This window comes from Camarhynchus parvulus, chromosome 3 (assembly GCF_901933205.1).
Source record: "Camarhynchus parvulus chromosome 3, STF_HiC, whole genome shotgun sequence".
In the NCBI taxonomy this organism is placed as follows: domain Eukaryota; kingdom Metazoa; phylum Chordata; class Aves; order Passeriformes; family Thraupidae; genus Camarhynchus; species Camarhynchus parvulus.
Genome location: NC_044573.1, coordinates 1,933,650 through 1,961,016, shown reverse-complemented (window position 1 = coordinate 1,961,016; position 27,367 = coordinate 1,933,650). Strand labels below are relative to the sequence as shown.

General features: G+C 45.2%; 1 protein-coding gene across 1 annotated transcript; it reads right to left on the bottom strand.

Annotated features, from left to right (window-relative positions):
* Positions 1–4,797: 4,797 nt before the first annotated feature.
* FERMT1 (fermitin family member 1) lies at positions 4,798–23,772 on the bottom strand. The gene is made up of 16 exons (XM_030946188.1): positions 23,641–23,772; positions 21,183–21,314; positions 20,512–20,685; positions 18,807–19,040; positions 17,209–17,355; positions 16,456–16,669; positions 15,916–16,018; positions 14,630–14,737; positions 13,657–13,788; positions 13,484–13,533; positions 11,352–11,476; positions 10,197–10,303; positions 9,385–9,615; positions 8,607–8,731; positions 6,794–6,935; positions 4,798–5,708 (listed from the first exon to the last, which is right to left on the bottom strand). Exons 3-16 carry the CDS (start codon positions 20,660–20,662, stop codon positions 5,535–5,537), a joined length of 2,043 nt encoding a protein of 680 aa, XP_030802048.1. The 5' UTR covers positions 20,663–20,685; positions 21,183–21,314; positions 23,641–23,772; the 3' UTR covers positions 4,798–5,534.
* Between the last annotated feature and the right edge of the window lie 3,595 nt (positions 23,773–27,367).

Sequence of the window (27,367 nt, the reverse complement as noted above, 5' to 3'; positions counted from 1 at the left end):
TCTTTGTCTGAGCAGAGGGGGGTAAAGGGAAAAGATCAGTGTCAATAGTCCCGACTCTCACGTCTTCCACCGACGGGGGGAGGGAGGGGAATTGTTGTGTTCTTTTGTTGGCAGGTCAGGGTGATGTAAAGCTGAGGCTCTGCCTGCTGACATGAGCTTTGGTCTCTCTTTAGGCGCCAGTGAGGGGCTTCAAGTGTTTAAATTTCTAAGACTCTTACTCTTGGGGAGTAAATTCTGCAAAAGTTCACGCAGGACAAATTACTTTCTAAGGAGGCCCTTAGGATATGTCAGAAGTGAAACTCTCACCTGCTCCTCCCGCAGAGAGGAATTCTCTCTGCCGATGGAGAGGGCGTAGGGCACCTCACTCCCCATGTGACGGCCTTTGGGAGGCCTCTCCTGGTCCCGCTGTGCGTGGGCTGTGTTCTCTGTCCTGCATCTGTGTAACACATGGCTTGAGACAATTCCTTTCCCGCTACTTCTCTCAGCCTTTGCTGGATAAGTAAAACTGACAACATAAACCATCTCCCACTGAGGGACCTGCCCCGAGCTGGGTTTTTCAGCATTCCCACAATTCAAACAATAATTAGGTCGAGAGCAGAGAATAAATTCAGGGAAATGATCCCAGAAAGGGATGAGTTGATGGAGATTGTTCCAAAGTAAAAGCTAGAGGGCGGCTGTTCTGTTGCTACTGTAGGACAATTAATTGTTAAAATTTCCAAGGAGAACAGTAGTCAGTGCTTTTCCTTTATCGGGGCAACGAAACAGATCCCTGACATGAAGGCAGCACCGACCTGTAAACTTCGGGGCTAAAGTGCAGATAAAGGCCTTGCTTGCCCAAAAACGTTGAGTCTGCAAGTACACATTAGGCAGACCTTATCTACTGACCGTGTGGGTCATCGTAAGCGTGGGGAGAGAGCCTTGAAAAACACCAGAACATCCACACAGCAGAGCAGAGATACGGGCTCCAGTAGGACTCTCCGGAGCCATGGCCGTTCCCTTGGAGGCCGGGCGAGGTGCACGCGTTGTTCCCCCGCGGAACGGCTCTGGGGCAAGACAGATGGTTCCTAAACGAGGGGCTAATCCCACCACTGACCCCGGGGCCAGGCCGAGCGGGGCAGCCGGGCCCGGCACGTGCGCGCCCGCAGGTACCTCCAGAGCCCCGGGTTCAAAGGGCGAGGCGGAGCACGTTACAAAAATCTCAAGAATTTGGTATAAAGGGAGGAAAGCCCAGCTCCAGGCAGGCCGGTGGAAACCCTCTGGCTTGGCAGAGCCGCAGGCTGCAGCACTCCTCTTTGGGAAGCCGAGGAACAGGGAGGTGGCCTGGCTTTGCCCTGGATAATTAAATTATTAAATACTTGTGTTTGCTGCTCTTAGCTCAGTATTTACAGACAGTGAATTTTCATTGCTTATTTTAGGGTTATTTGCTATCTTATTGATTTTAATATCTTACAAAAATACTCCAGGAAATTCGGTGAGCCAAAGCTGCATTGGTTTTAATGAGCTCATCCTTACTGACTTGATTTTGGAGACTAAGTCGAGCAGACTGTCAGACTGGGAAAGCGGCTGCTCGTTTTGGTGAAGGTGGAAGGGAGGTGGAGGTTTTCTTTGCCCAGAGGCCCTTGATTTCTGAGTGATACAGAGAACCTGTTGCAAGAGGCCGAGCACCCTTGGAAAATGAGTTTTGGTTATTTTTATTTTCCATCTTTGTTTCTGCTTTTTTCGTTGGCCAGTTTTTGTGGCAGGTATTGTATTTCCCCAGCTCTTTGGTTAGCTGCAAAGAGCTAATCTCTCATCATCTGAAATATTTCTGCTATGGTGCTAGGTACAGGTACTGGTGGAGGTTTCCCAGGGTGGGCAGCAGCCCTCGTTCACCAGTTTCTTTGAAATATCTGCTAACAGCAGGCAGAGATTTCCCCTTTGTGATTCACTTTGGCTTGTTCTCATGTCGCCTTTTATTCTTTTTTCCGCTTTTCTGAGAGTTTCGGTGACAACCTGAGCAGAGCGGTTAGCAAGGGCGGGCGTTCCTGTCAGCCTTTTCACACAGGCCGTGCAAAGAGCTGAAGCAGACGCCCCCTCCCCGGGGCGATTCAGGGCTGCACAAAGCCCCTCTGCCCGCAGGAATTCTCGGGCTCAGCCCTGCATTCCTTAGTGACACCAAGATAAGCAGAGCACGAGAAGGTGAGGATGGTACCAGGCTGTAAAGTTTAAGAGGTGAATGTTTCTTACTGGCCGTGATCCAAGTGATGGTTAAGAATGAAAATATCCTGAAAAACAAAGCTGGAGAAAGGCTTTTAAAGCCAACAAAAGAATTGTTTCACGGGTCTGTCCACAGAGCAAGCGCAAGCAAGACATTTTCCTACAGATAAAGGAGAGAGAATGGAAGAACAGGATTATTTAGCCTGAGGTTTCAGAAAACGATGGGGCGTGTGTCTCCTAACACAGGCTGAAGGCAGTGGTGAAATCCCCAATGGAATTTGATGTAAGAGCAGCAGGATCCTCTGACATCGGCAGTGCTTTGCCCTGACCTGGCTTGGGTTTAATTAAGCACCGTGTACAGAACAGGGTTGCAGCTGAGTGGAAGTGTAAGTTTCCTAAAGGTTTGTTTTCATCTAATAACATTCCTGTCCAGGATTTCATCTCTGTATTGCAAAACTTCAGGGGAGACGCCCCTGTCCTGCTTTCAGTTCTTCACTCTTTCACTCATTCTGGGAAACCTCTCCCACATCTGGCACTGTGCAGTTAATAACGTGGCTCCTACAGCCCACCTGGTCTTAGCCCTGTGTATAATTAGGTGTGATGAGCTCGTGGGAGCCAAGGGTGATCGGGTTATTGCACAAATTAGGAGGGTGTGGAACTCCACGTGCACCGAGGGAATGTCCGGAGCCTGGTGGGACGTGCTGGGTGACATGGCTGGGATGGAAGATGACTCCAAGCTGTGGCTGCTGCAGGTGTCAGGCACAGCAGGCTGGGGCAGGCCTCCTCTCAGGTGCTGCCTGCCACATCCAGCCTGGAATTATGGAAGTGCAGGAATGCCCCGGGTCCTGTCTTCCCACTCCAACCTCTCCAGGAAGGAGTCTTCCCGCTGAAACCTCTCCTCTTTGTAGGAAGAGGAGCTGCAGTCACATGCAGCACTCAAAGCAGCTGGATAAAAAGAGTTTCCTTTCCCATCTATTTCCTACCTATGGTGAAAAAGCCTTGCAAAGTGAGTGGGGCAAGGAAAAGACACAGCTGAATGACCTAAGGAAATACAGAGAGAGGGCATCAGCAGGGGATCACTCTCTTAAACCTAAAATGGCAAAGGATAGGGCTTACAGCCAGCCGGGATGAGCTGGCAGAACTCCTCCTTGCAAAGCAGCAGTGAAGGATTCACTCGAAAGGCAGTGACACATTGGGTAAGATTGAAGGAGGGGCAGGAAAGAAAATGGAAATATTTGCTAGTTTCTCTGAAATCCCAGCAGAGACAGTTTGAACTGCAAGTGCACATGCTTGTTTAGCAATGGAATGAGCCACACTGGGCTAATGAGAGAGCTATGCTCAGATTTCCCCTGTCTCTGCATTCCTGTGCTCAGGTCACATAGGCAAGTGGCAACTCCAGGGCCTCCATGCAGCACTCTGGGACAGGCTCTGCTCTGAGAGTGGCCAGCATGGGCTGTGCCTCCCAGGGAGCAACCACAGCAGTCTGGCTTTGCTCATTGCCAACGAGGGGCTCCCTGCAGCCATGGTCAGCATCCTCACTGCAAAGCCTACCTGGACACTGATCTGGGAGGCAGCTCCCTGTGGAAGAGGTGCTGGCACTAATATGAGCATTTAGCTCTCCCATGGCACCCTTAGGCAGGCTTTAAATATGGCCAGTGTTTGGACTTGGGTGGATCTCACAATGTGAGGAAAATTCTTGGCTTGTGTCAAGCAGGTGACAAGTGGGCAAGTTCTCTTCTGGAGGAAAACTGGATGGCCCCTCAGCCTGAGTAAGAAGTGCTGAGGAGAGGGAAGAACAGAGGCCTGGGAAGCAGGCTGTAATTTTTTATTTTTGCAAAATGTGAAGCTGTAGTTTAAACTGCACAAACTGGGAGTGATTCCCCTGAAGCTCATTGACAGGGGCTGGGGAAAAGCAGAGCACATGGCATGAATATCAGGGCTCTCAGTTTTCAGTGATGTTTATGAATTTATGCAGTGATTTCTGCAGCCTCCCGTTATCATATGACATCACCTGTCCATTGTATTTCTTAGATACTTGAAACCAGTTTTGGTTTGTCCAGTAGGTTCATGAATTCTCCCGGTTTCACTCTGTCCTAGCTTTACGAAGTAGTATCAAATTTCATTCACTTGGGTGGATGTGTGTGGCTCCTTCCAGCGGGCAGAGCTGCTGGATGCAGATCTGCTTCCTCAGAAACATCCACAGCTCCTCTGGGAAACCTGTGCCAAGGCCTCTCCACCCTCACAAGGATGAATTTCTCCCCAGTGTCCGATCCAGCCCTGCCCTCTGTCAGTGGAAGCCATTCCCCCTTGTCCTGTCGCTGGTACCCTTGGCAAAAGTCCCTCCCCAGCCCTCTCACAGCCCTTCCAGGGGCTCTAAGATCCCCTCAGAGGTGCCTTCTCTCCAGGCTGAACACCCCCATCTCTCCCAGCCTGTCTCCAGAGCAGGGGGGCTCCAGCCCTCTGAGCATCACTCTTGGCATTTGCACACAAATGAAATCATTCCTACAGGCTTTTCAGAGCCTCACGTGGGCAGCTCCGCTCAGTGAGATGTCACAGTGAAACAGTAACAGGGACAGAAATAGAAACACACTCAGAGGCCTTTTTAATAGTTTTAGATAGTTCCTAAAGCACATTTTTCAACCAGGTAAGTAACAATGTTCCTCAAAAGATGAACCTCTTGGATCCAGCGTTGCCAAGATGAACGCTCTGTGGCTTCTCTGGCTTTCATGAAACCACTTCAGTGGGTGAAGGTGGACATAGGTTCTACATTTTTGAGCAACTGAGTAACCACTACAGGAGTTTCAATAGCTTTGTCTGCAGGACTTTGGAATGTTTTGTGTTCTCAGGGTAAATGTTAGACAAACTGTGGAGCTTTGAAATACATATTTATTCAGCCTTAGTTCTGATAAATGCTGGGCTCTTTAACAATTGCCAGTTTAACAATGGAAATTGCCTGGCTGTAACAGAGAAGAAAATTCACTGTACCATATCCTCAAGTTCCTTGTTCTGGATACCTAAACAGATTGCTGCAATTAAAAATCCTAGATTAAAAAACAGTCCAGTGGCTAGACACGGTTTGTTTAAAAACACTGGGCTGTACAAAAGGAAAACAAAGATGATTCAATTTTCTTGAGTACTGATGATGGAGTTGCCATGCTTCATCCAGTGACCTTAACTTCAGTATTTAACAAAAACTGTAAACCATCCCAGTCATAGTACAAGACTGACACGTACACTAATTAGTTGCCAGCAATTAACAATCAGAGATATTTTTGTTTAATCTCTGGTAGTCTTAGCTATAAGAAGAAGCAGGCAGTGGGAAGAGAGTTTACTCCATCTCATTCCTGACCTCCAGTTAATTTGTGGAAGAGTTCTTCATCCAGCGTTTCATTGTGGTCCTTGGAACGTGTTGACAAGAAGATGTAGCCCCCAATATACTCATGGATGATTTTGCAGTCTGCACTCAGGCACGTGAAAGCAATGGACACGTTCTGGTCAAACTCGATGGCAACCTAAGGACAACAGATGTGGCAAAATCAGACACAGATAAGCTGGGAAGAAAGAGAAGTGTGAGAACACAGCTGGATCACAAACACTGTGATAAAGCACTACCTGCCCCTCCTAACCAAGAGTTCTGGGTCTGCTGGATGCTCGGGGTGTTTGGCTGCTTGGTTTTGGATTTGCTGCTACAGCAGGGCCCTCTTGTGGTGAAATATTTTTGCTTGATTAAGGAGGCAACAAAATCTTTAAGCTTTTTCCCAATGGGATATGAAGTGAACACTGGGAAGAGCAGGAATGACACTCCTGACTCTTTGTCTAATGAATAAGGTTTAATTTGCCCACTGTTATGTGCTGACCTTTAATCTGCCTTTTGGGTCCTGGTTTTGGTTTCCAGCTACCATTAGCTCTAAAATGCAGCTGAGCTTAGTTGATCACTGTGGATTCTGCTTTTTTGAGAGGGATTTAATGTAAACCCGGCAACCTGGCCCAGAATTCCAGGTGCAGGGAGCACTGCAGGAGAGCAGGAGGGAGTGTATCTGATCTCTCCTGGTTCCTGCAAAACTCCATATGCAGGAGCAGTTTCCAGGCTGCTTCAATTTACATCAGTTCCACTCCAGAAATGTAGAATTTATACAGCTGGATTCAAGCTTTGAAGCCCCAAATAATGGACACAGAGTTGCAGGCCTTGCAATCTCAGTTTGGGATTTGAAAGACAAACTGGGCTCCTGTATCCTCAGCCTGTAATAGAGACTGAACCAACACAATGGAGAGGATAATGCATGAGAATTAAAATGAGATTTTTACTGACAGAGCAGTAAACACAACATGTTGGAATTCACCTTGGAGTCTCTATTTCATCCCATCCAAATCAAGGGCAACTTGTCAAGAACAAGCTTGGAAGGAACCTTTAAAACTGGTGATCTTTTAGTTTCTGATTTTTGGCTACAGACTCCACTAAGAAAAACTGCAGACAGCTTATTGACTAACATGTCACAACACGTTCAAAATCTGTTCAGTGAGGCTTGAAAATATTTTCTGAAAGCATCCTTGAGTGTGTGAAATGCAAGGGCTGAAGGCAGAGCTGTTCCAGGTTTACCTGGCGGATTTCCCAGTTCACATTCCACTGCTTCATGTTGGAGAACCTCCACGTAGTGATAGGATCTCCTGTGGCCATATCTATCCGTATCAGCCTGTTGTAGGACACCCCAAGCACATCATCCTTCTTGCTTCCTTTAAACCTGAAAAGAACCCAAAGCCTCTGAGCAGATCTGCTTTGCAATGATTTCTGGCTAAAGAAACATTTCAGCTGCTCTCCCCTAGAAATGCAAAAAATGTGGGAAAAGTCACAACAGCCTGGGATTGAGGAGAGCTTGGACTCATCTTTAGAACAGGATTTGTTGTAAAGCAAAAGTGTAGACTGCTGAGCCATGGTGTAAGATGGAAAATAGGAAGGTAGACCTGGCTAAAGTCTTTCCATTTCATTGTTTCCTGCTAAAAAAAATACTGTTCTTCCTAAATGCATGAACTAGATTATATTTTTACTGGAAAAAATGCCAACAATAATTTTTATTGCTTCACTTCTCTAATGTTGAAACATGTTCCTCTAGTCATATTAACCTATATTAACCTAAATTATGTAATCAAAACTACTGATATATACCTGTTTTGGAGTATATCACATTACAAAATTACTGAGGCATTTTAACATTTCAACATTCATCTGACTGGAGATGAAAAATAAATACAAAAGCATCAAAATCATTGGGGGACAGAATTTTTTTGAGTTGGGAATAGCTAGGAAGAGAAACAGCCTTCCTCTACCTTCATGCTGAAAGCTGGAAGAAATCTCATCTGCCTGCTGTGAGTACTTTCAGTATTTCTGATCCTGTTTGTGAACCTTCTCTCTTTAGATGCAGCTGGACCTCAGGGAGAAAATCTGTGACACAACTGTGCTTTGCTTAATGCCCCACTGAGATACTGCCCAGCAGTTTGCAGCAATTCACCACTACAAAATGCAGTTTAGGTGTTGGGTTGGTTTGTGCTTTTAACAGGATTAAAGGTGACAGATGGGCTAAAAAATCTGTACCTGTGGCAGTAAATTCAACAGGATCAGGGACCACTTTTGGGCACAGAATTCAGGGAGAATTCTGGCTCCAAACAAGCAGTGCTCTCTCAAGTGACTGTCTGGGACCTGGGACATCCAAGGCCCAGCAGGATCTCACAGTTCACATGAGGCTCCTGGATTTTGGCAAGTCACAGTTCAATAGTGCAGATCAATTTGTACCCCAGATGATTCCTAGCCAGCCCTGGAAGGGGTGTTAAACATAAATCAAGGAAGGTGCCTCCAAGTATGGTTGTGTCAGTAATTTTGAGCTTTTTGGTGTTTTGTCAAGAGAAAAGGCTGCAGGTCAGACCTCTGCGGTGTCCAAGGAAGCTGCTGTGAACATAATGGGACCTTTCTTGTGCTCCCTGCTCTTCCAGATTAGCCTTAAAAAGGGATAATTTGCTGTTTTCTTAACAAAATACAAAAGAAATTAGCATTTTGTCATATTGCAATGAACAAGGGTCAGAGTGGACACATCCTGCAAACCTGAGCACACCAATTAGACATGCATTTTATACATTTTGGAGAGTTTATAACAGTAAGGGTTTCATGCTAACGAGAAGTTACTTCAGGCTGAACCCCAGAGGTCTGTACCAAGGCAGATGTAATGCAGAGTCTACTCCAGGAATGGAGATACTGGGTGCTACTGCTATTGCAAAAACAGCAGTATGGAAATCACTAAAATTAAAAGAAGTCTGTGGGGGAAAACCAGAAAATGTTCTTGGAACAGGATGTCAAAGAAATTCCTGCAAATCACTGAGCATGAACTCCTTACGCAGCTTGACGTGAGTGAGAGTGCAATTACCTTACAACGTAATAGGATAAACCAAACTCAGGCAGGGACTGCCAGGCTTGGATAAAACGCAGCTTGGCCTCCACCAGGGACATCTGGGACACATTCTGGTGGGCTTCCAGAATTCGGGCAGTCAGCTGGGAAACACAGGAAGAGAGAAAGTTTTCAGCTGACTGGAGAACAAAAATCCTCTTGCTTTCACTAAATCAGAAATCATGAGGTCTGGTGCTGTGTTCAACACTTTGTTGTCACTGTTTGTGCAGATGCAGCACAGAGGGAACTTGGGGACACATCCCAAGTGCAAAGGGCAGAATGGACAGCAAGGTCTCAGGTCTGGGTTTGTGAGGCACTGCCCTGCCTCCATACACTGCTCTGGGGACCCTCCTCAGGACGGGCAGGCTGAGCTCTTGCACAGCAAAAGCAGGACAAGGAATTAGGTGGAGAGCAAGGAAAGGCTTGAAGGGCAAGAGGACCCGAAGACTCTGTTGATTCAGATGGAAACAGTGGCTTGCAGTCCTTGAAATGCTTCCTTTGTTACTCTGAAGAGACTTTCAGGAAGGAACAGTGTTATCAGCAGCGCAACGTCATGGATGACTTAAGCCAGGGTATGGATGTAGGAGAGGTGCTTAGAGGAGGTGCCAAAACACCTATCCCTGTGTTCATTTGAAGAAAAGGCCTGTTGAAAAGGGACAAAGGACTGTTGCAGGGAGTTGTACTGCATGGCTTCCAAATGCTGCTTTGATCCAGCCTCATCCCTAACACCCCCTGGGATGGCCCAGCCACCAGCCACACTCAGGTACCTGCTTGACTTGAATTTTTTGGTATAACGTGGTGAGACGAAGCACTCTGGTTTCATATCTACATTCTCTGGCTCAGAGGCAGCCTGGGAACACATGGTCCAGTTCTTCATCTGCAGGAAGGAAAGGATCTTCTGGACCTCGGGCTGGTAGGAGCTGTCGGCCATCGTCCTGCCCTTGGAGGCCAAAACACAAGCAGCCATCCACCGAGCGTACTGGTCCTCCTGAAACACAGACAAAGGTTTGTTACTGCTCTTCCTTCCTGACTCCACTAGTGCCAACTCCTCCTAGGTTTTAAATTTTCTAAGAAATCCAGTACCTTGAGAGAGATTCTCTTGGAAATTTTATTGCATGACTGGTTTTCACCTACTGAACACTTTTTACACAATTTGATCTGATACATAAACTGAAAATTAATGTAAGATCCTTATCATGCTCTCCTCATCTGAATGGGGAGAGTTCTAATTAAGAAAAAAGAAAACAAAATCCAAACTTCAATTCTCTGACAACATTGGAACACAATACTGTAACTTCTTTTCCTTTTTTTTTTAAATTTTTTGATAGTTTGTTTGGCTTTTTTCCTACCAGCTTTACTTGGCAACTGATGGTAAGCACAAGATGACTTACTGTCCTTATTATGTATTTAACAATTATGTATTTGTTAGGCCACAACATCATTTTTAAAATTTTCTAAAGATTTATACAATAAACTCTCTGCAGCATCCTCATTTTTCTGTACAAATTCTGGAGCAGGACAATCTGCCATAAACATTGAATTCAAATTTTCTCTTGTCTTATTACTCACATTATCACATCTTAAATATACTTCATTCATGCCATCCGCAACAGGAATTAGTAATTTGATTCCAAACTTCTTTGCTGCAACATTTACATCTGGTACAACTTCACATCCTAGATCACAGGGAATCAGAAGGCAATGAATTTATTTCATTACTATATCAGTAACTTTAATTACTGCTTTAACACTAAGAAACAGTGTTTTGTGGTTGCTTTTCTTTGAGACTAAGGGCCAAGACTTTAAAGCTTAGGCCCTAATGAAAGGGTTTTGTTCCAGCTCCCTGCCTGGTCTGGCTTGCCAGGGTGATGACTGCTCTGAGCTCAGGGAGCACGTGAGCCCACTGGAAGTGAAAGGATGGGAGTGCTCCCAAAACCTCAGCCTGGTCTTAGGAAATGCTCAGCACTTGAAATGGAGAGGAACTGCTGGGAGAGGCTGCTTGGTGAGGTTCCAGCCACCCTGGCTGTTTTTCCAGGCATTCTCTGACCTACCGAGGATATGCACATTGGGATGCAGAGCCATTTGCTCACAGGGGTCAATCTTGTATTTCAAAGGTTTCTTCTGGGATGGCTGCTGGGCAGCACTGGTTCCCTGATGCTGAACAAAGGGTGTCCCTGCAGGAGCAGAGGTAGATGGAGGCTACACAGGGTGCTGTGTCTGTGTGCACAGCCAGGGCTCCTCCTCCAGCAGCTGCCTGCAGCCATGGGAATCCCCATGCACACACAAACAAGGCCCAGGGAAGGCCCTGGAGCTGTCCCTGCACAGCAGAATGCAGGGACAGCCTCTGGCATTCCTGCCCATGGCACCATCCCTAATCCTCTGCTGCCACTGTGTGTTTGCCAGGGACATAGGGGACACTCCCTTTAATGTAGAGTGAAAGTATTTGGAAATAAAGCATCCCACAAGCCACATTCCCTACCTGACTCAGCTTGAAGAATTCAGCAGTGCAGGGGATTTTACAAATCAGGCTCTGATAATCCCAGCTTGGGTTAAACTATTGAATCCTTTCTGTTTAAGCCTCTTCTGCAGGTGCAATCTGCCTGCTTAGGAGTCTCAGGAGTTGAAAAGGCTCCCAGACTAAATGCTGCTGTGCTTGCCTTCCTGACTCTAGCAGGGATTTGTTCACAGATGCAAAAGAAAAATCAAAGAAAGGAGAATTCCTACCTTTCAGGTTTAGTTTCTCAATAGGTTCCCCCTGTGCAGATTCCTTGTTTTTAAAATAAGATATTGAAGTGTCTCTGAAGACAAACCAATATGTCTTGATAGCTTTGAGTGCCAGTTTCTTGGGCCTACCAGAAAAAAAAAAGAAATCTTGTGTGTTTATTTCAGTACATACAAATTGTAAAGTCCCTCACAAATATTGCAGAGCCTCTGGAATTCAAGGCCATACCCATGGCTTTGGTTGGGTATGACACTCCTGAGGGGGTGGGAAATGCCTGGATCCAGTCCAGCTTATCCCAGGTATGGACATGGTTTTTACTCCAGATTTTAGCTGAATCCCATCTATGATTGTTTCTCATTTATTTCCTCCATTACTAATCAAAGCAATTCCCTTCTAACAGACTAATCTTTCCCATGAACTCAGTAGCACAAATGTAACCCCTGATTTATTAACATGAATTTGCATCAGTTTTTCATAGTGCCTTATCTTGAATATCTGCACCCATAAAACCAACTCGTATTCATTGTAAGGAAGCAGGGATCAGCTTTTCTGGTTTAATCTGAATCATATCTAACACAACAAAATTCTATTTCTTCACTAAGTTTACAGAAGCTTTGTAGCCCTCCAGGAGAGAAAACCAGAGGTATTAGCATTTGAGTAGAGAAAATTTGAGTGGAGAAATACTTCATGGTTAGTGACAAAGGTCATCAATGAAGTGAAAAAGTAGAAAAAAGGAAAAAAAATCCAGTGTTTCCCTTTAAATCTAAGAGGTTGGTACAAAAAGTATAGAACTAGCTGGAAAACAGTGAGGTAGTATATATACTCTTATTATATATCCCCAGACCCTCTCTAAAAATCCAAATTTAGAATCCTTTCTAGTTTTCCAGTACAGCAACATTCTTCAAAAATAAGAAACTATAATTTTTTTAGACAGATAAAGTTATTTTTATATCCCTTAAAAAGTTGCTGAAAAAATTTTAGAAAGCTTTTTCTTGCTGTTTTTGAAAAAATGTTGCAACTCTCCACAATACTGTCCCCATGTGAAAGTAGCATTTACTGTGGTGCATACTGTGAATAAATAGGAATAAAAGTTCACCATAGGAACAGTAAGCAGTGGGACATGCACAGCTTTGCATTCAGGTTTACAATTAATCAAATAATTACAGCCACAAAGTGTTGCTGTTTAAAGAAAAGTTTTACACCCTACCTGGATTCTACAATGCCTTAGGCTTTATAATTTATGTAGGAACTTTTTCATGATGATAAATAACTGCTGAATGCTTATAAAAGCAAACTGTTCTACTGCTGGGGAAAAATAAACAGCCCATTGTTAAAAGCCTTAATTCCCTTTCACCTTAAGCCACCTTCACAATAAGAATGTCAAATAAAATTCCAAATTGGAAATTAATAATTAACAATTGTTAGCAGTTAACCACAGTTAAAATTTTTCAGGTGCAGTTTTCAGTTCCTAGATTAAAAATACCATCTGTCAACGGATGAATCTGATAAATACTTGTACAACACAACACTTTATCTCTCTAAAACACCAAGACTGTTTTGTGATAAAAGGCATTACAGACTTGAGGTCTCTACAGCCATTAAATCACCCATAAAACAAGAGACTACAATGGGATCACAGAAACTCATTTTGATATTAGAAAAAACAGACTCCATGTTCAGTAAGAAAGGGGTAATTTGGATGATCCTTTTGTTTAAAAAATACATTTCCTGGGGTTACTTTCAGAAATTCTTCTCAGGGAGAACTGCAAGTTTCTTCTGGTTTCTTACTGGCAAAAAAAAAAAAAGTAAATATGATTGAAAATAAAACTTAGGCTCTTTTGTTTAGAGATGATGACTGATGAGCACTAGGAAATATGGACAGCAGGGTCTTTAATAAGTACAAATACAGCTACCCAGCATCCCAGGAGTGGGAGAGATTTGCCAAGCAACACTGTCAGAAGCAGGAAGAGAAAGACTGGAAGAGAATATTATTAGGCTGGTTAGACCTATCTGGGGGATTTGTCATTTTATAACTGCCACATGTACTGTTAGATTAGAATGAAAAACTCAAAATATCTCTTGTAAGGTTAAGCTTTTGGTTTTGTATGTTTTATTTTTAATTTTAACAACTCACCTAACTAGCTTGAGATTATCAGCAAGTTTCGGGATGTCTGTGATGTCCTCCTAATCAGGAATAATTAGGAATAATTTTAGTACAATGCACTATTTAATCAAGAACCAGGAAGGCCCATGAGAGTCAACAGATTTGGCACAGCAACAGGAATTCTGGGATCCCAAAGGACATACCAAAATGTTGCTTTTATTTCCACCTTCCAGTGTCACTTCCAGATTGGAAAGGGCGGCTTCTACTTCATCCACTTCCGACTCACAGGTGGAATCTTGTGTCTCTGATGATAATGATAACTTGCTTACATGGTACTAAAATAAAACATCAGCATCCAATAGTCAATGCACCAATTAGCAACACACAATCACAGTGTTGAAAACAGATCATTTGGTCTCCTGGGCCTTGGAGAACTGTGTGAAGTTGTGCAGGAATCAGGGGGTTTTCCCAAGGAAACAGCCATGTGCACTGTGACTCCTGTGCAGTGGCTGATAATGGTTTCCTGTTTTAATGATCAGTGTTTGTATTCCTTTGCTGAATAATTGCCCCTGTTCTGGGAGGCTGCTACAGTTGGATCCCTACTCCTGCCATCCATACAAGGTGGAAACTTGGAAGCAAGGTGCTCTGGTGCTCTGCAGTGACAGGCTGTGAATTCTTGGCAGCTCTGTTTACATTTAATTGATTATTAAAGCAGGTTTGTGCTTTTTACCTATGGTCAGAGACTAAGCCATGCTCAGTCATGTTAAATTCCCAAGTACTCCATAGTGTCCCTATCTTCACACTGTGCTGTGGCTCTTTTCCTGTCTGTTGGGAAATGTCCACATGGCGTACACATGGTGTATTACAGGAATTTTCAGGAAGAAGAGATGAAGGGATGGTAGCTGGTATGGGAAGACACACTTCATACTAATACTGATATGAAAGTTACATTCTGGGTGCAGATAATGTTAGTAAACGTTTCCATAATTGTGTGACTAATGGTGTTAGTGCTGCCACTGAATTCAGTTGCTTTAGCTGATGGATGCTGCTGAGTGTTTCTCACCCCAACAGCAGACCCCCAGTCCAAGCAGAGCTCCTGGGCTGTGTCCTAGCCTTGTCCTAACCTGTGCCTGCCTGTTGGGGGAGCAGGTTTTGCCCCTGGGCTCGGGTACGTGCCTGCAGTGCTGCAAAGATGAGCATCTCCTCCTCGGTGCAGTCGATCTCCTCCAGCAGGATGGCCCAGCGCGCCTGCTCGTAGATCTGGTTGATGCGCACGGCGTCGTACTGCAGGGAACAGCAAACAGGGGCTCAGGCACAGCCTCGGGGCCAGCTGCAGCTGATCCACGCTGCCTCAGCCACAGTGCTTTGTGCTTCTTTCCTTCCTCCTCCCTCCTCTGCTCCCTCCTTGCCTTGTACCAGCTCGTGTCATTGTGTGCCTGGTCCCACGGCTGGCTGAGCCCACATTAAACCAACCAGGAGCCCCTGGCTGAGGCAGAAGGTGAGGCCCAACATCCCCTTTTGAAGGAAGCCTTGGACTGGTGTAACCAAGATGTGAAACCACACTCACGTGACACAGCTGACTCAAATGTGACCTGCAGAACTCTCTTGTTCCTCACTTCCTTTCTTCTGCTCTTGACTTTTTCACTTCTGGTTCTGTCTGTCTTTGCACTGGCTTGAGATTTGCCAGATCTGCTTTAATTCACTGTCTGGTTTTTGGATAGTGATTATTCCTTATTATCTACTTGGTGAATAAGCTGAAGTGACTCACAGAAATGTTCAAGCCCCAGAGCTGCTGAAATGTAGGTGATGGGAGGGTAAACCTTGGAGTGTGACCTCTCCCAGCAGAGGTGAAATATTTGGTTGCCTGAAGCTCTTTTGGGTCATTTCATCCTATGGCTCCAGGACTGGCTGGGACAGAGAAGGGAAATGTTTGGGCTGCTGAAGTTGAGACAGGTACTTGGATTTTAGTGGGGGTGCCATTTCACCCAAAAACATGCCAAATAAACTGGAAAGTGACCTGATTTCTTCTGAGGACTTCAGCCCAGAAAAGCTGTGAAATTCAAAGAGGACAGTGCAATATTAATGTCATTTTAAAGCCAAATTTCAAGAACAGGACTCCTTACATCATTTAGGGTACTGCTAGTCTAGTCTTCCCCTTAATTTTTCCTGTTAAAAGAGATGCAGAAAGTAAAGCAGCCATTCTGGAAATAAGGATACTGTTTCTGATGATCTTCAGATTTAAATTTAAGATCTCATTTCATGTGAGGAACAGCGATTCAGTGTCCAGAGGGTAAAAGTGCAGCCGCAGCTGAGGGAGAGAAGCTGAATTTGATCTCTCTGAAGGGCTTGTTACAAATCCTAGCTAAAATTCTACATAGAGCTATACATAATCTATATTGCTGTATAGCTCCTTGACATGAAAGCAGGCAAACACTGAATAGCAATAAAAACAAGGATCTTACTTTTGGATTCAAATCAAAGAAAGTGTAATATTTAAAGCGTAGAAGAAGTTGATCTTCCTCCTGAACATCTTGTTCCATAAGTGATCGAGATGAATCCAGCCAGCTGTGGAAGAAAACAACCCACAGACCCATCTGTACAGGAGAAACCATCACACCTGCAGAGCTCCAGTGCAATTGTGAAGCAAAAGTGGGAACAAACAGCTCTAATTCCTCTAATTCTAGGGGAAATTCATGTAACTCAAGAAGGTGGAGCATTCATATAGACTTCCAATGTCCATTTTCTGTGTATATACAATAAGCAGTGTTTACTTGTGCAGAACTCAGTCACCTGTTTTTAATGCAAAATTATTGAACTTATCCACATGTCTCTTTCTACTGTCTACTTAAAGCCTTTGGAGTTTGCCATCCAAACTGTCCTTTAGCTGTGCCCACTGTGCTCAACTGAATTTGCCCTCATCTAACAACAGACTTTAGCTCAGAGCCTGCACAATTATATCATTCCTCATTTTAAACCCAAAGGGTCTCAGAGAGGCACCTTACCCTGCATTGAGCTTGGCTTTGTCAGCCAAAGTCCGTGGCTGGTACATCTCTGCCAGCATCTCTGGGGAACACGTGGGATGGCTGAGGGCCAGGATGCTGCAGCTCTGCTCAGCTGTGGAACCATCACTGAACCAAGTCATGGTGGAAGAAGCTGGTGAGCCACTGACAGGATCATAAATGGGTGTCATGGTCTTACTGTATAAACCTGGATTGGCTGCAAGTTAAGAGCATCATGTTACTCCCCTGAAAAATGGTCCTGTCCACTACTTCCCGTCATAAAAACCCTTTTCTTTCAAGACAGTCTCCTTCCTGCTGTTTCCAGCTGGCCTTGTCCTTTCACAGGTGAGTGACCTCAGGGACAGAAATGCTCTTTGTTGCTCTGTGAGATCTCAGTTGTGTTGGACACAGGAAACAAGTTTTCAAGCCTTTATTCCTCATTTTCCTTGCAGGTTGCCAAATTTCGTGAATATTTTAAGCGTTGTCCCCCTTTTTCAAAGGGCAGCAGCACATCCTGTGTGCAGAGCCAACACCTGTTTTCTAGTGAGGCCTTTCTCATATCAGTGGAAACGAACACATTTCTAGGGACAACAGGGAAATACTGACATAGTGGAGATTTCCTGAAGCCACTGATTTCAGGCCCACTGTGTCTCCAAGACCATCCTACATGAAACTGGCCTCCTTTGTGTAACAAAGGATTTCTTCCTCCTTTTGACTTCCAGTCAGAACAATAAAATCATATTGATTTTTCATTACCTGGTAATCCAGAACCCACTGGAGAGTTGCACAGGTTTAAGATATCTTCTGTAGCTGGTTCTTTGCTGTTCTTGTCTTTTTTCTTTTTCTTTTTGAGTGTGCCTTCTGATTGCTTCAACAAAGAGAGTTCTTCTGGCCGCCTGATATCTACAAAGGCAGTTTGGGAAGTGAAGCAACATGATTACATCCAAAAGAGCACCCATGGTTGGTAACAGCATTTCAGGAAGCTTCATGTTGCAATCTGGACTTTATTTTTAGCAGGTTGAAAGTAGAAGCTGTGGAAAATCCACTAATTCTATAACAAGGCCAAAGACTTTGGGCTGTAAGAATGAGTTTGGACAGGATTTAAATCTCCTTTTGTAGGAAGTGTAACTGCATTTTAGAATGCCAGGAAAAAGCTCTTTCTCCCTAACAGCTCTGCAGTCACCCATGAGCATAATAACCTCTGTGAAATATCTAAATTATGAATAAGCAAGAACCATTGTAATTGAGGTTCATGCCTTTTATTATTCAATGCATTTCTCATATAAGATTCTGTCTTGGTTCTCACTGCTCTCTAATGCACTACTAATCCAGACAGGTATTTCCAGTCACAAACCTGGCACTTCATTTCTGAAAAACACTTTTACCCTGGGGTAAACAAAGACATTTTTGACAGTATTCACTCATTCAAAGTTACAGTGTTTCTGTACTGACTCAACCTGGAGGGAAAATGTAGAAATATTTAATTTGTCCAAATGCCAGTTGGACAATTATGGCATCATTATATCAGAGTTGTTAGGTATAATAAACACATTGCACCTTTCACCATCTACTGCTAGGAGATGAAATTGAAAGTGGATCAATATGAGGCAGTAAATCCCTTCTGAAGATGAGTGTGTTAATGGACTAAGCTTTGAAGATCTAAATTAAGATGAGGAATTTAATCCCTATTTTTACCCTAAACCAAAGGGATTTTGAAGACTGCTTGCAGACTCAACTGATTCCCTTTTGTCACAGGCACACCTCTGGCATGCTCCAAACCCTCTACTTGGAAATGCTCCATTTTTGGGAAGAGTGGGGGACTCAGTGCTGTGAGACATTTATGGGCTGGGCTGGGCTGGGGTTCTTAGATGGGCCCTGACCTGAACAGATCTGGGCATACAGAAGTCTTGAACACTTAAAACATGCTACATCTGAAGTGAACACATATAGGCAGAGTTGGATATTATTAATGTTAGTGAAAATAGGTGATAAATCAGTTGGCACCAGTAAAATTGCCTGTGGTGAAGGCTGGTGTAGGACACTGATAATCTCATGCTCCTAGTCACTGGCACAGAATAATCAGGACCAAGTCCTGCTCCAGGAGGACAAAGATTCCTAGAAAACTGCCAGCCTTGACTATCCAGTACTCCTGCAGCTCATGGGACACATTGCTGACAGTGCTTGCATCACTTATCACAAAAAACCACTGACATGCACTGCATACTGAAAGCACAAAAACCTGTCTCAAATTTCTCTTTGAGAGAAACAGTTTTGTGAGGAAGGATTTCACATCAAAACAAAGTCACCAATAAATGCTCCAGCTTAGTTGCCAGCGGAGATTTATCTTTACTTACTGAGCATTTTGCAGATGTCACTGACAGCTCTGAACACCATGGAAGAGAAGCTGACTTTCAGTCTCACAGTCTTCATGTTTGGCAAGCGAAGCCGCAGCATTTTGTGCTGAGTAGTAAAGATCAGCTTAGCATCTGCTTGCACCCCGCATTTATCCAGCGTCCAGTGGGTTTTCAGAAGCCAACATTTTTTTTGTTCCCACCAAAAAGCATAGTCTGACCAATCTTGTGCTATTTCTAGAAAAATACAAAATGGTTACCAACAAACTATGGAGCAAACATACCAAACACTTGGTTTGCAAACACGTCTCTGCAAACACAAACATTTTAGATTAAAGCAGCAGCTACAGGTCCCAGCCTAGACCCTGTTTGCTGAATTCTTGTGGCAGTCACTGGGAACCAACTTTGTTTTCCCTGAAGAGCTAACCTAGGTGCCGACTGTGGCACTGCCTTAGTCTGTGGATATCCATGGGGAAAGAACAGCTCCTGAATCTGGTGCTACATATGGTGCAATGCTGCTGGGATTGTGCGGGGATAAGGACTAACAACACAGGGTTCCAGTTCAGAACTTGTCAGTGCAAGCTGAAAATCCTCCTACAAAATCTCCTGTCACCCAGATTGGCGCAAGCTCTTCCACAGCCTCCTGGCAGCAGCACTGAGCAGCTCATGTCAGCATTAAGAACCAGCTTCAAGTCCATGGAAGTCTTGGTGACACACAGCTGAGTAGCAGCACATGCACAAGGAAAGAGAGAAAAGTATTGCTGCTCTTAATTCCATGGGAATTCCAAGATTAGATAACTTCCCAGATGTCAATATGTAGTAGCAGGTAAAGCTTCTGTGTGATCTGGGCCAAGCTGTTTCAGTCTCTGCACCAATCCTTGTTCCTCATCAGCTCCATGAGGCAGAGGCTATTCCTCAGCATGTCCATAACACAGCAGAGCCCTGTCCTATCTCGGAGTCCCCTGGTAAGAGCTGGGTCTCAAGAGAGCTGCTGACACAAGTCAGTTACACATTTGCTTTAAATATTAATACAGAAAGCTTTTCACACCAGTTGAGTATTTAAAAAAATACTGTGAAAAAATATTCTTCTGACTCAGTGGGAACTGTGGCTACCATCAGTTTCCGGCTGAACCATGTGTCTAAGTGTGCAGAGGGGGTGACAGAACTGATCTCAGATTCTCTTCCTGTGCTCCCCTGCACACAGGGGATTTTACTTTTCACTTCCTAACTTTGACTTGGCTACTCTTGGCTTTTCCCAGCTCTTCCCTACTGTGTCTATGCAATGGATAACATGGCTCAGACTTAGGTTAGAACTCCACAACAGCACAGGAGACAGGAACTTCTGAAGTGCCTTTTACCAACTGATCCTGTCTGACAGGCATGGGTGGATAAACAGGGCATCACCTGCCTCTCCCCCACACCACACACCTGTACCATCCTGCTGGAAAGGGACTTGAGTTGTTAGCCTGGTTTAATTGTTTTTGTCTAACTGAAAGGCAGCCCCAAAGTTTTGTTGGTACTATGGTAACACAGAGGGCGGAACACAGGGAGGGGTTTCTGGTTTTCTGACCACAAAAAGCTCCACACACTGTGCTGTGACATAGAAGTGAGGCAGTACCATTTCAAAACACACAGAAGCCTTTCTTCACAGAGGGAAAGATACACATATTATTTAGTAACACTGTAAATAAAACAGGTCTTTACTCACTGATTTTTTCTACTAATTTCAGCATCAGTCCTCCAACATGAAGGTCCCCTGTGACCTGTAATGGAATTTCCTTTTCTACACCTTCATGTTGATGATCAACTGTCAGCAAGAGGTCCCAGGTGTGTGACCCATATTCAGTTGAGGAAACCATCTTGGGAGAGGTCTGGGTAAGCTCTGCAAAAGCAAACCAACCAACCAAACAGGATGTTTTTCCTCCACTCTGAAACAAATGCATTTCTCCACAGTCTCAACATCATTCCATGCTGCCAGGAATTCACAGCGGCCTTGGATGAAACTTCAGAAGTGTTATCTTGTTACCTCTGAACTAGACTCTGCTCCTGCAATTGCTCTTGCAAGACAGGAATGTGGGATTTTTTGGTTTTATTCTGATTTTGCCACGCCCCCAACCCAGATGCCTCCGTTTGGGTAGATATAGCTCAGTTTTAGCTGGGTTTTCCCACCACCCAGTGCTAATCTACCAGCCTGGACACTGTAAAGCCTACAGTGTGGGATCTGCTTTGGCAAACTGTTCAGTGAACAAAGGCATTTTGTTGACTTGTACACTTAGGGCTCTAATTTTTACTGCAAATCCAAGTTTACACTTGCAGTTCTGCCAGCTTGCTCCCATGGGACCAAATCCAGAGAGTAGTTTTACCTATTTGGGTACATACAAGGGGAGACGACTTTAGTGGCTCTCTGCCAGCATTATCCAGACACAGATCTGCAGTTCCTGCTGACTTGCACAGGGATGTAGGCACGTGTCCTTCTCAGCAGGGTGAGTTGTCTGAGATCCCACCAGGCTCCTGCCAGGACAGGTGAACAGTAATCATGCCAAGCCAAACTAGAGGAGATGCTCCAAGTAGAAGCTTTGGTTATCATCAGCTGGGTTCTGCTGAAGGAAGAGCTTGTAGGTATAAGGTAACTGATGCTGCAGGCAGGATTTGTGATATTTAACCCGTGAGACAGCTCTCTGTCCTGAAAAAGGCCTTTGCAGTTGAGGCATAGGCACTAAAATGGATGAGTTCCATTTATTGCAAACTTTGAACAAGGCACAAGAACCCAGCTCACAGACTCTTGCTGAAGGGGCCCTACACAGACTGCTTTCAACATAGAAAATATCTAAGCCAGAAGGGATGTAACAACGTTACAGACTGTTGTAGGTCTTCTTAAAAATGAGTACATAGTGATTTAAAACCTCATTTCAATGCCACTGATATAAAATTTATAATCAAAGGGATAACAGAGATGAGGTGGTAATGACAAAATCAACTAACAAGGAAAGTGATTCCAAACATAAAGGCAGTGAAAGTGTATGTGTTAAAGATAAGATGGATTTCCCCTTAAACAAATGACATTATAAATGGATAATCTGACCAGCTCAAAGCCATCATTTTAGAGGGAAATCACCTTACCAGCGAGTTTCACTGGGATGGGGCTGGGAGTCCACCCTGAAGTTCCAAAATTACAGACACCCATAGAGAGCCCGAAGTGAGAAAGCTGCAGCTTCATAACTCTGTGACTCCGAGAGGCCAAGTCACACTCTGGAGCAGGCCCTGTTGTTGACTGGGTTCTTACATGTGCCAGCCTACACCTTTGCACTAAACAGTTACTAAACCAACAAGGGTTGGTACTTATCCAAGAAGTTTGCTTGGCTTGCCTTGGTAAAGAAAGGCATTGTATTGGACACTGGGAACACTGCCTTTCCTGCCTCTGGGATAAAGGATTTTGAATTTGTGCTGCTGTGTGCCACATGGATTTATGAGCTTAGCTATGCACTAGACCAGGGGGTACCTGTGGAGGGGAAGGGCTGTGGCCCTCCTAAAGCACCCAAGATCCAGCTCCCGAGCTGGTCTCCCAGGCAGGGGAGGCTTTCAGCACAAGTGCAGTACAAGGTGCACATCTGTCCTCACAATGCATTGAGAGCAAAACAAAAGTCCTGACTATAGAAAAGTCAAAATGCCCCTGGTCATGCTCCTAAGCATCAATAAACAACTTCAAAAGTAATCCATGGCCAAAGGATGAGAACTATGGGATTTTATTTCAGGAGCACAGGGGTGCAGTCTGGCAGATGAACTCTACTTTTGCCCACCCTCGTTCCACTATAAACCAGTATTGTTTCAGAAGAGCAGCAGTCTCATCTGCCCTCTTGGGCTGGCGAAAACATTTAGGAACTGATCTGGATTTTTTGGGCGTCTATAAATTAGGTTTCACTTCCCAATCTAATTGTGCACACAAATGCCTGTGCTGACACGGGTGAAAATGAGCAGCCCAAGGGGTGGGTGAAACCCTTTCTTTCACCAGCTTGGAAAAGCATGGCCTCAGTGCACTAATCCTGGCACTCCATCATTCCCTAAAGCCGCTCTTTACCTCCCCACTTCCTCTTCCAACCAGGAGGTTTCAGTTTGAAGATAAGGCAACACAAACACTTGTAAATCTACCAGAGTACGTAGCACAAACAAAGCCTGGTCTCGAAAACGGGGCAAGCAAAGCGACGAGGACAACGAACCCCTCAGTATTAAACCCCAACCAAACCCAAACCGTCAGGGCTCCACATCTTACAGCCTTCAGGTCAAGCCTGGATCTGCTCGGGAACGTGCCCCGGCTCCCGGGCTCCACGTGGGAGCTTGCAAGGTCTGGCACGGGTGGATCAAACAGGCCAGAAACGTGTCCTCAGGCTACTGCCGCCTCCACTCGGGATTTCTGCGGCGCACTGCGGCCAGCGCAGCTATCGAAAAGCAGCAGTGGCTCTACAGATCGAGCTCTCCGCAGATTTTAGCCCTCACAGCCCCAAACTTCAATGGAGAAAGATGTGAACCGTGCTGGAGCCAGGTGCTACGGACGCGGGGTTAAGGTCAAGAGGGGTCCCGAAGTCTCTCTCGGGCTGGCGGTGCCTGGCGCAGCTCGGAGGTGCCAGGAGGGCCCTGCCCGCAGCACCCACGGCAGCGCCGCTTGCACTTTGAGGAAGTGCCGGGCGGCCCCGCGGAAGGGCTGCAAAGCAACAATCCCGGGCTCTGGGGCACTGCCGCCCGCCGCAGGGGCCGCGGGCAGCGGGAGCCGCCCTCCCGTGCCCCGGGCCGGGCTCACTCCGGCATCGCCCCGCGCTCCCCACGGGCGCCCCGCGCTCCTCACCTGCCGTTCCCGCCGGCAGCGCTCCCCTCTCCGCCCGCGCTCTTCGCCGCCACCTGGCTTCTGAGAGACGGCAAGGGAGGAGCGGGGGGAGGCGGCCTGCCCTTCCTTCTCCTTTCCTGTGCCCGCTCACTGTGTTGGGGGAAGGCGGTTCGGAGCGCTGGCCGCCCCAGCGGTGCTCGGGGTGCCCCGCTCGCACGCTGCCCAGACACAACACCTCATCCATGGCCCCAGGCCATCGAGCAGCTCCAGGGGTGGCTTTTACAGGTTTGAGGCCACCCGGAGAAAATCGGTTCCGAGGGTGCAATGGCCAAGAACAGAAAGGTGTGTTTGTGAGTTGGGGATGTGTTAGAAGAGGCACAGTGTAAAAGTGGATTGAACTGACAGGAAGGGGGCAAAAGCTTCTCCATGAACCAGATTTCCACAGAAAGTCTTTCTTGCCTTATACACGGTGGTAGAGTGATGAGGTAAAGCACAGTGGAAAAACCATATCAATGACAGAAAAGAGAAACAGAGATGATAATAAAGGAAAAAATTCTTTCATATTAAACTCATACCCTGGAAGAAGACTGCAGAGATATAAAGGGCACCCACACCATGGGCAGCAAATGGTTACTCTTATGAGAACTATGAAGTTGTGAAGTTGTCAAACCACAGATAATATCACAGGATATTTGCTCCCCTAGGCTTGCTCCCTGAGCTGCTCTGATCATGCTCATCTCTTTAGATTGTCTATGTATGCACTTGTCATATCAGACATCCTTGGAGACAGGCACTTGAGAGCTCATGAAGACTTCCAGGGCCTTCTGTCACCTGAGGGCACACAGAGGCCTTCTGTCACCCCAGCCAGACCTAGCTGGGGCTAATTTGAGGCATTCAACTTAAGCTCAGGCTGAGGGGTATTTTATCCTCGAGGTCATGTGGAGTATCTCTACTTTTGCTGCTCCTTGGCACTGGCTTGACTCAGTGGCTTTTCAGATCTTTGTGGGACAGTTTGGTAAGCTACTTGCTTATTATTATTTAAATAAAGGTACCACTGCAGATGAGCAAATAATTTTGTATGGACCATGGGGTAATATAAAATTCAGGTGTGAATTAGTTGGTGAGCAACCAAGCCTGCTGCTGCTGCTCAGCTCAGAAACACATTCTTGGGTTTTGTTCTCTAAACAAATAAAGTAAGATCACAAGCTCTTGATCAAATTGGGGGGAAAAAATGGTGCTTGGGAGATAATCAATAAAAAAAAAGATGGTTGCCAGGCCAGTCAATAAACATTGACTTTTATCTCCAGGCTGGTCCCAGTCCTGACCTCTTCTAAGTGTAAGTACTATTTCCCTTCCCAGTTGACTGCGAACAACTAACTTGAGAGAAGAGATTGTAGAGTTTGATGTCAACCTAGTCCTACTGTGCCAGGAGGGCTGGGGCTCATGTTCCACCTGAACTGCTCTGGGACTGCTGAAAAAATCTCTGTCTCCTATCTGCCAGATCCCTTGGAGAGCAAAATGCACTGGATGAAGAAAAAAGATCTGGAAAAAGCCAGAAGACAAGGAGGTTGGGGTAAGTTCTCTGTGAATCTAGCATAAAGAGTTGCAAGGAAATAGGTGGGTTTTCAGTCAACACTGATCATACCCCTAACATCTGAAGCAGTGATGGTTTACATCTGAGGAGTTGCAAATTAGGGAATGTTTTGGAGGCAGCATTTTCATTTTCAGTCATCTTTCAAGAGGCTGAGGAAACCAGATTTGGAGACCTGTAATAATCTCATCCTTTGAGAGGTGAGTGGGGAAAACTGTAATTGAGTAATAACTTTTGTCTTCCAGAGTTCCCATGGAGAAGGACAGGAAATGAAACCTCCATTTGCAGCTTCTTTACAGTTTATATGCTAAAAGCCTCCTTTAGTCAGGAATGAGCTTTATTGGGTATAGGCAATGTTAATTTATTCTTGGGTTTACTCAGCTAAGGCTGAATGGGATCTGTTTAGAGTTTGAATCCTTTTCCAAAGGGTCTAGTAAACATCTAGAGCTGAGAGTCTCAGTAGACAAATGTATGGTTTTGGGAGCATGAGGAAGTAACATGACAAAGACAGAATAGTAAATACTCAACTTTTGGTAAAATGTATATTTCTTCTTCCAACATACTTTTAATAGCTTTCCTTAGGCCAGTGTCATAAATTATCACCAAGTGATGATTTAATTGTGTAAGACTGGCTCTATTGTTGTGTCAATGCTCTTGTTAGAAAACACAATGTCTGGAGAAATGTTTTCTCTTTTTTCATAGGCCTCTTTATTTCTGTTATGATTTTTCCTTAACTATAGGAAACAAATAGTTCAGTATTTAATTTTGGGTACTATTGGGCTCACCCCAGTTTGTGGATGCATCTGTCTTCCAAATTGCCATTCCTCTCCAACTCGCCTTGCTTAGATTCTCTGCATTTTCCATGCAATAGCTGTAAGGCTTCCTCCTCCTCCCAGAGCAGCATTTCCCACTCGGGGCTTGCCAGGCTGTGGCAAAAGCAGATCTGGAGCTGAGCCACGGGGGGATGGGGAACAGCAGCCACTGTGCAAGTGCTGCATTTCCCCCAAGGCTCTTTAGGCACTCAATAACTTCAGCTTTTCCAAGGAACTACTTGTGGGAGTGCCAAGAGTTTGGAGGGCAGTTGGTGAGTTCTCAGTGTAGGAAAAGTTATATAAAGAAGTTTGTAAAATATTTAAATGCTCCTGCCAGTACCTGGCACTTGTAAATTTCCTAAAGCCTTGAAGAAGTGACTGTTGTTGTACTGAGTATCTGGGTTTAGATTGCAAGTGAGGACTAAAGCTGAGCAGAGAATGTCAGTATTGTGTTCTTATATCCTATAGCTGGTCACTGGAGATCTTTCTTCTCATACTGGCATCAAAACCAAAGAGGGCAGATGTGAAAGAGTGGTGCCCTCTCTCCCCATGGAAAACTTGTTATTTTGTGATTTCTGAAATTTGTGCGTTGGCAAGCAGATGATTTTTGTTGTGCTAAATGTAAGTATATTCCACTTGCTGTAGGCAAAGAAGTAAAGTGTGTATCTCTGTGTCCCCCCCATTAGTGACAGAGAAATTAATCAATGAAAATCCTGGCATGAGCACCAGGCACTACTGACAAAGCTGTTGAGAAAAGCTCATCTGTACCACACAGGGCCCTTTGTGTTGAAAATCTGCTCTCTGATAAATGTCCACAGGTGGGAGGAGGCAATGCTTTATCTTTTGGTATCCCTTGGCTGTACTGCTGCTTGGTGGCACCAACAGCCATGGTCTAAATAGCTGAAGCTTTGGAAAAATTCAGTTTCTGTAAGGGAAAAGTCTAAATCCTGTAAGTGGTACCTGGATTAAGAGGAACAATAAAAGCCCCTCAATCTCTTGGTTTAGGGGTGTTGAAGCTGCTGTTGCAGATCTGAACTGGGGTCTGATGCATTGGGGTGCCCCTTGGTACAGCACAGACAGCACTGACCCATAATGAGTCAAGCTAACAAAGGGTGTCTCTGTCCCCACCCTCTGCGTGTTGGGACTTCTGGGGATTTTCAAGTCTTTCTGTCTCTGGTTGGCTCATGCTTGAAAAGCACCACATAGTGAAACACTTCCCTGCCTGGTGCACAGGCTGAGTCACTTAACGCTGCTACCAAAACCCCCTTCCCTCGGGGGAACTGAGAAGGGTGAGAGGAAGGGATCAGAGCAGACCCAGGAGGGAACTGCCCAAAAAGGGCCATGT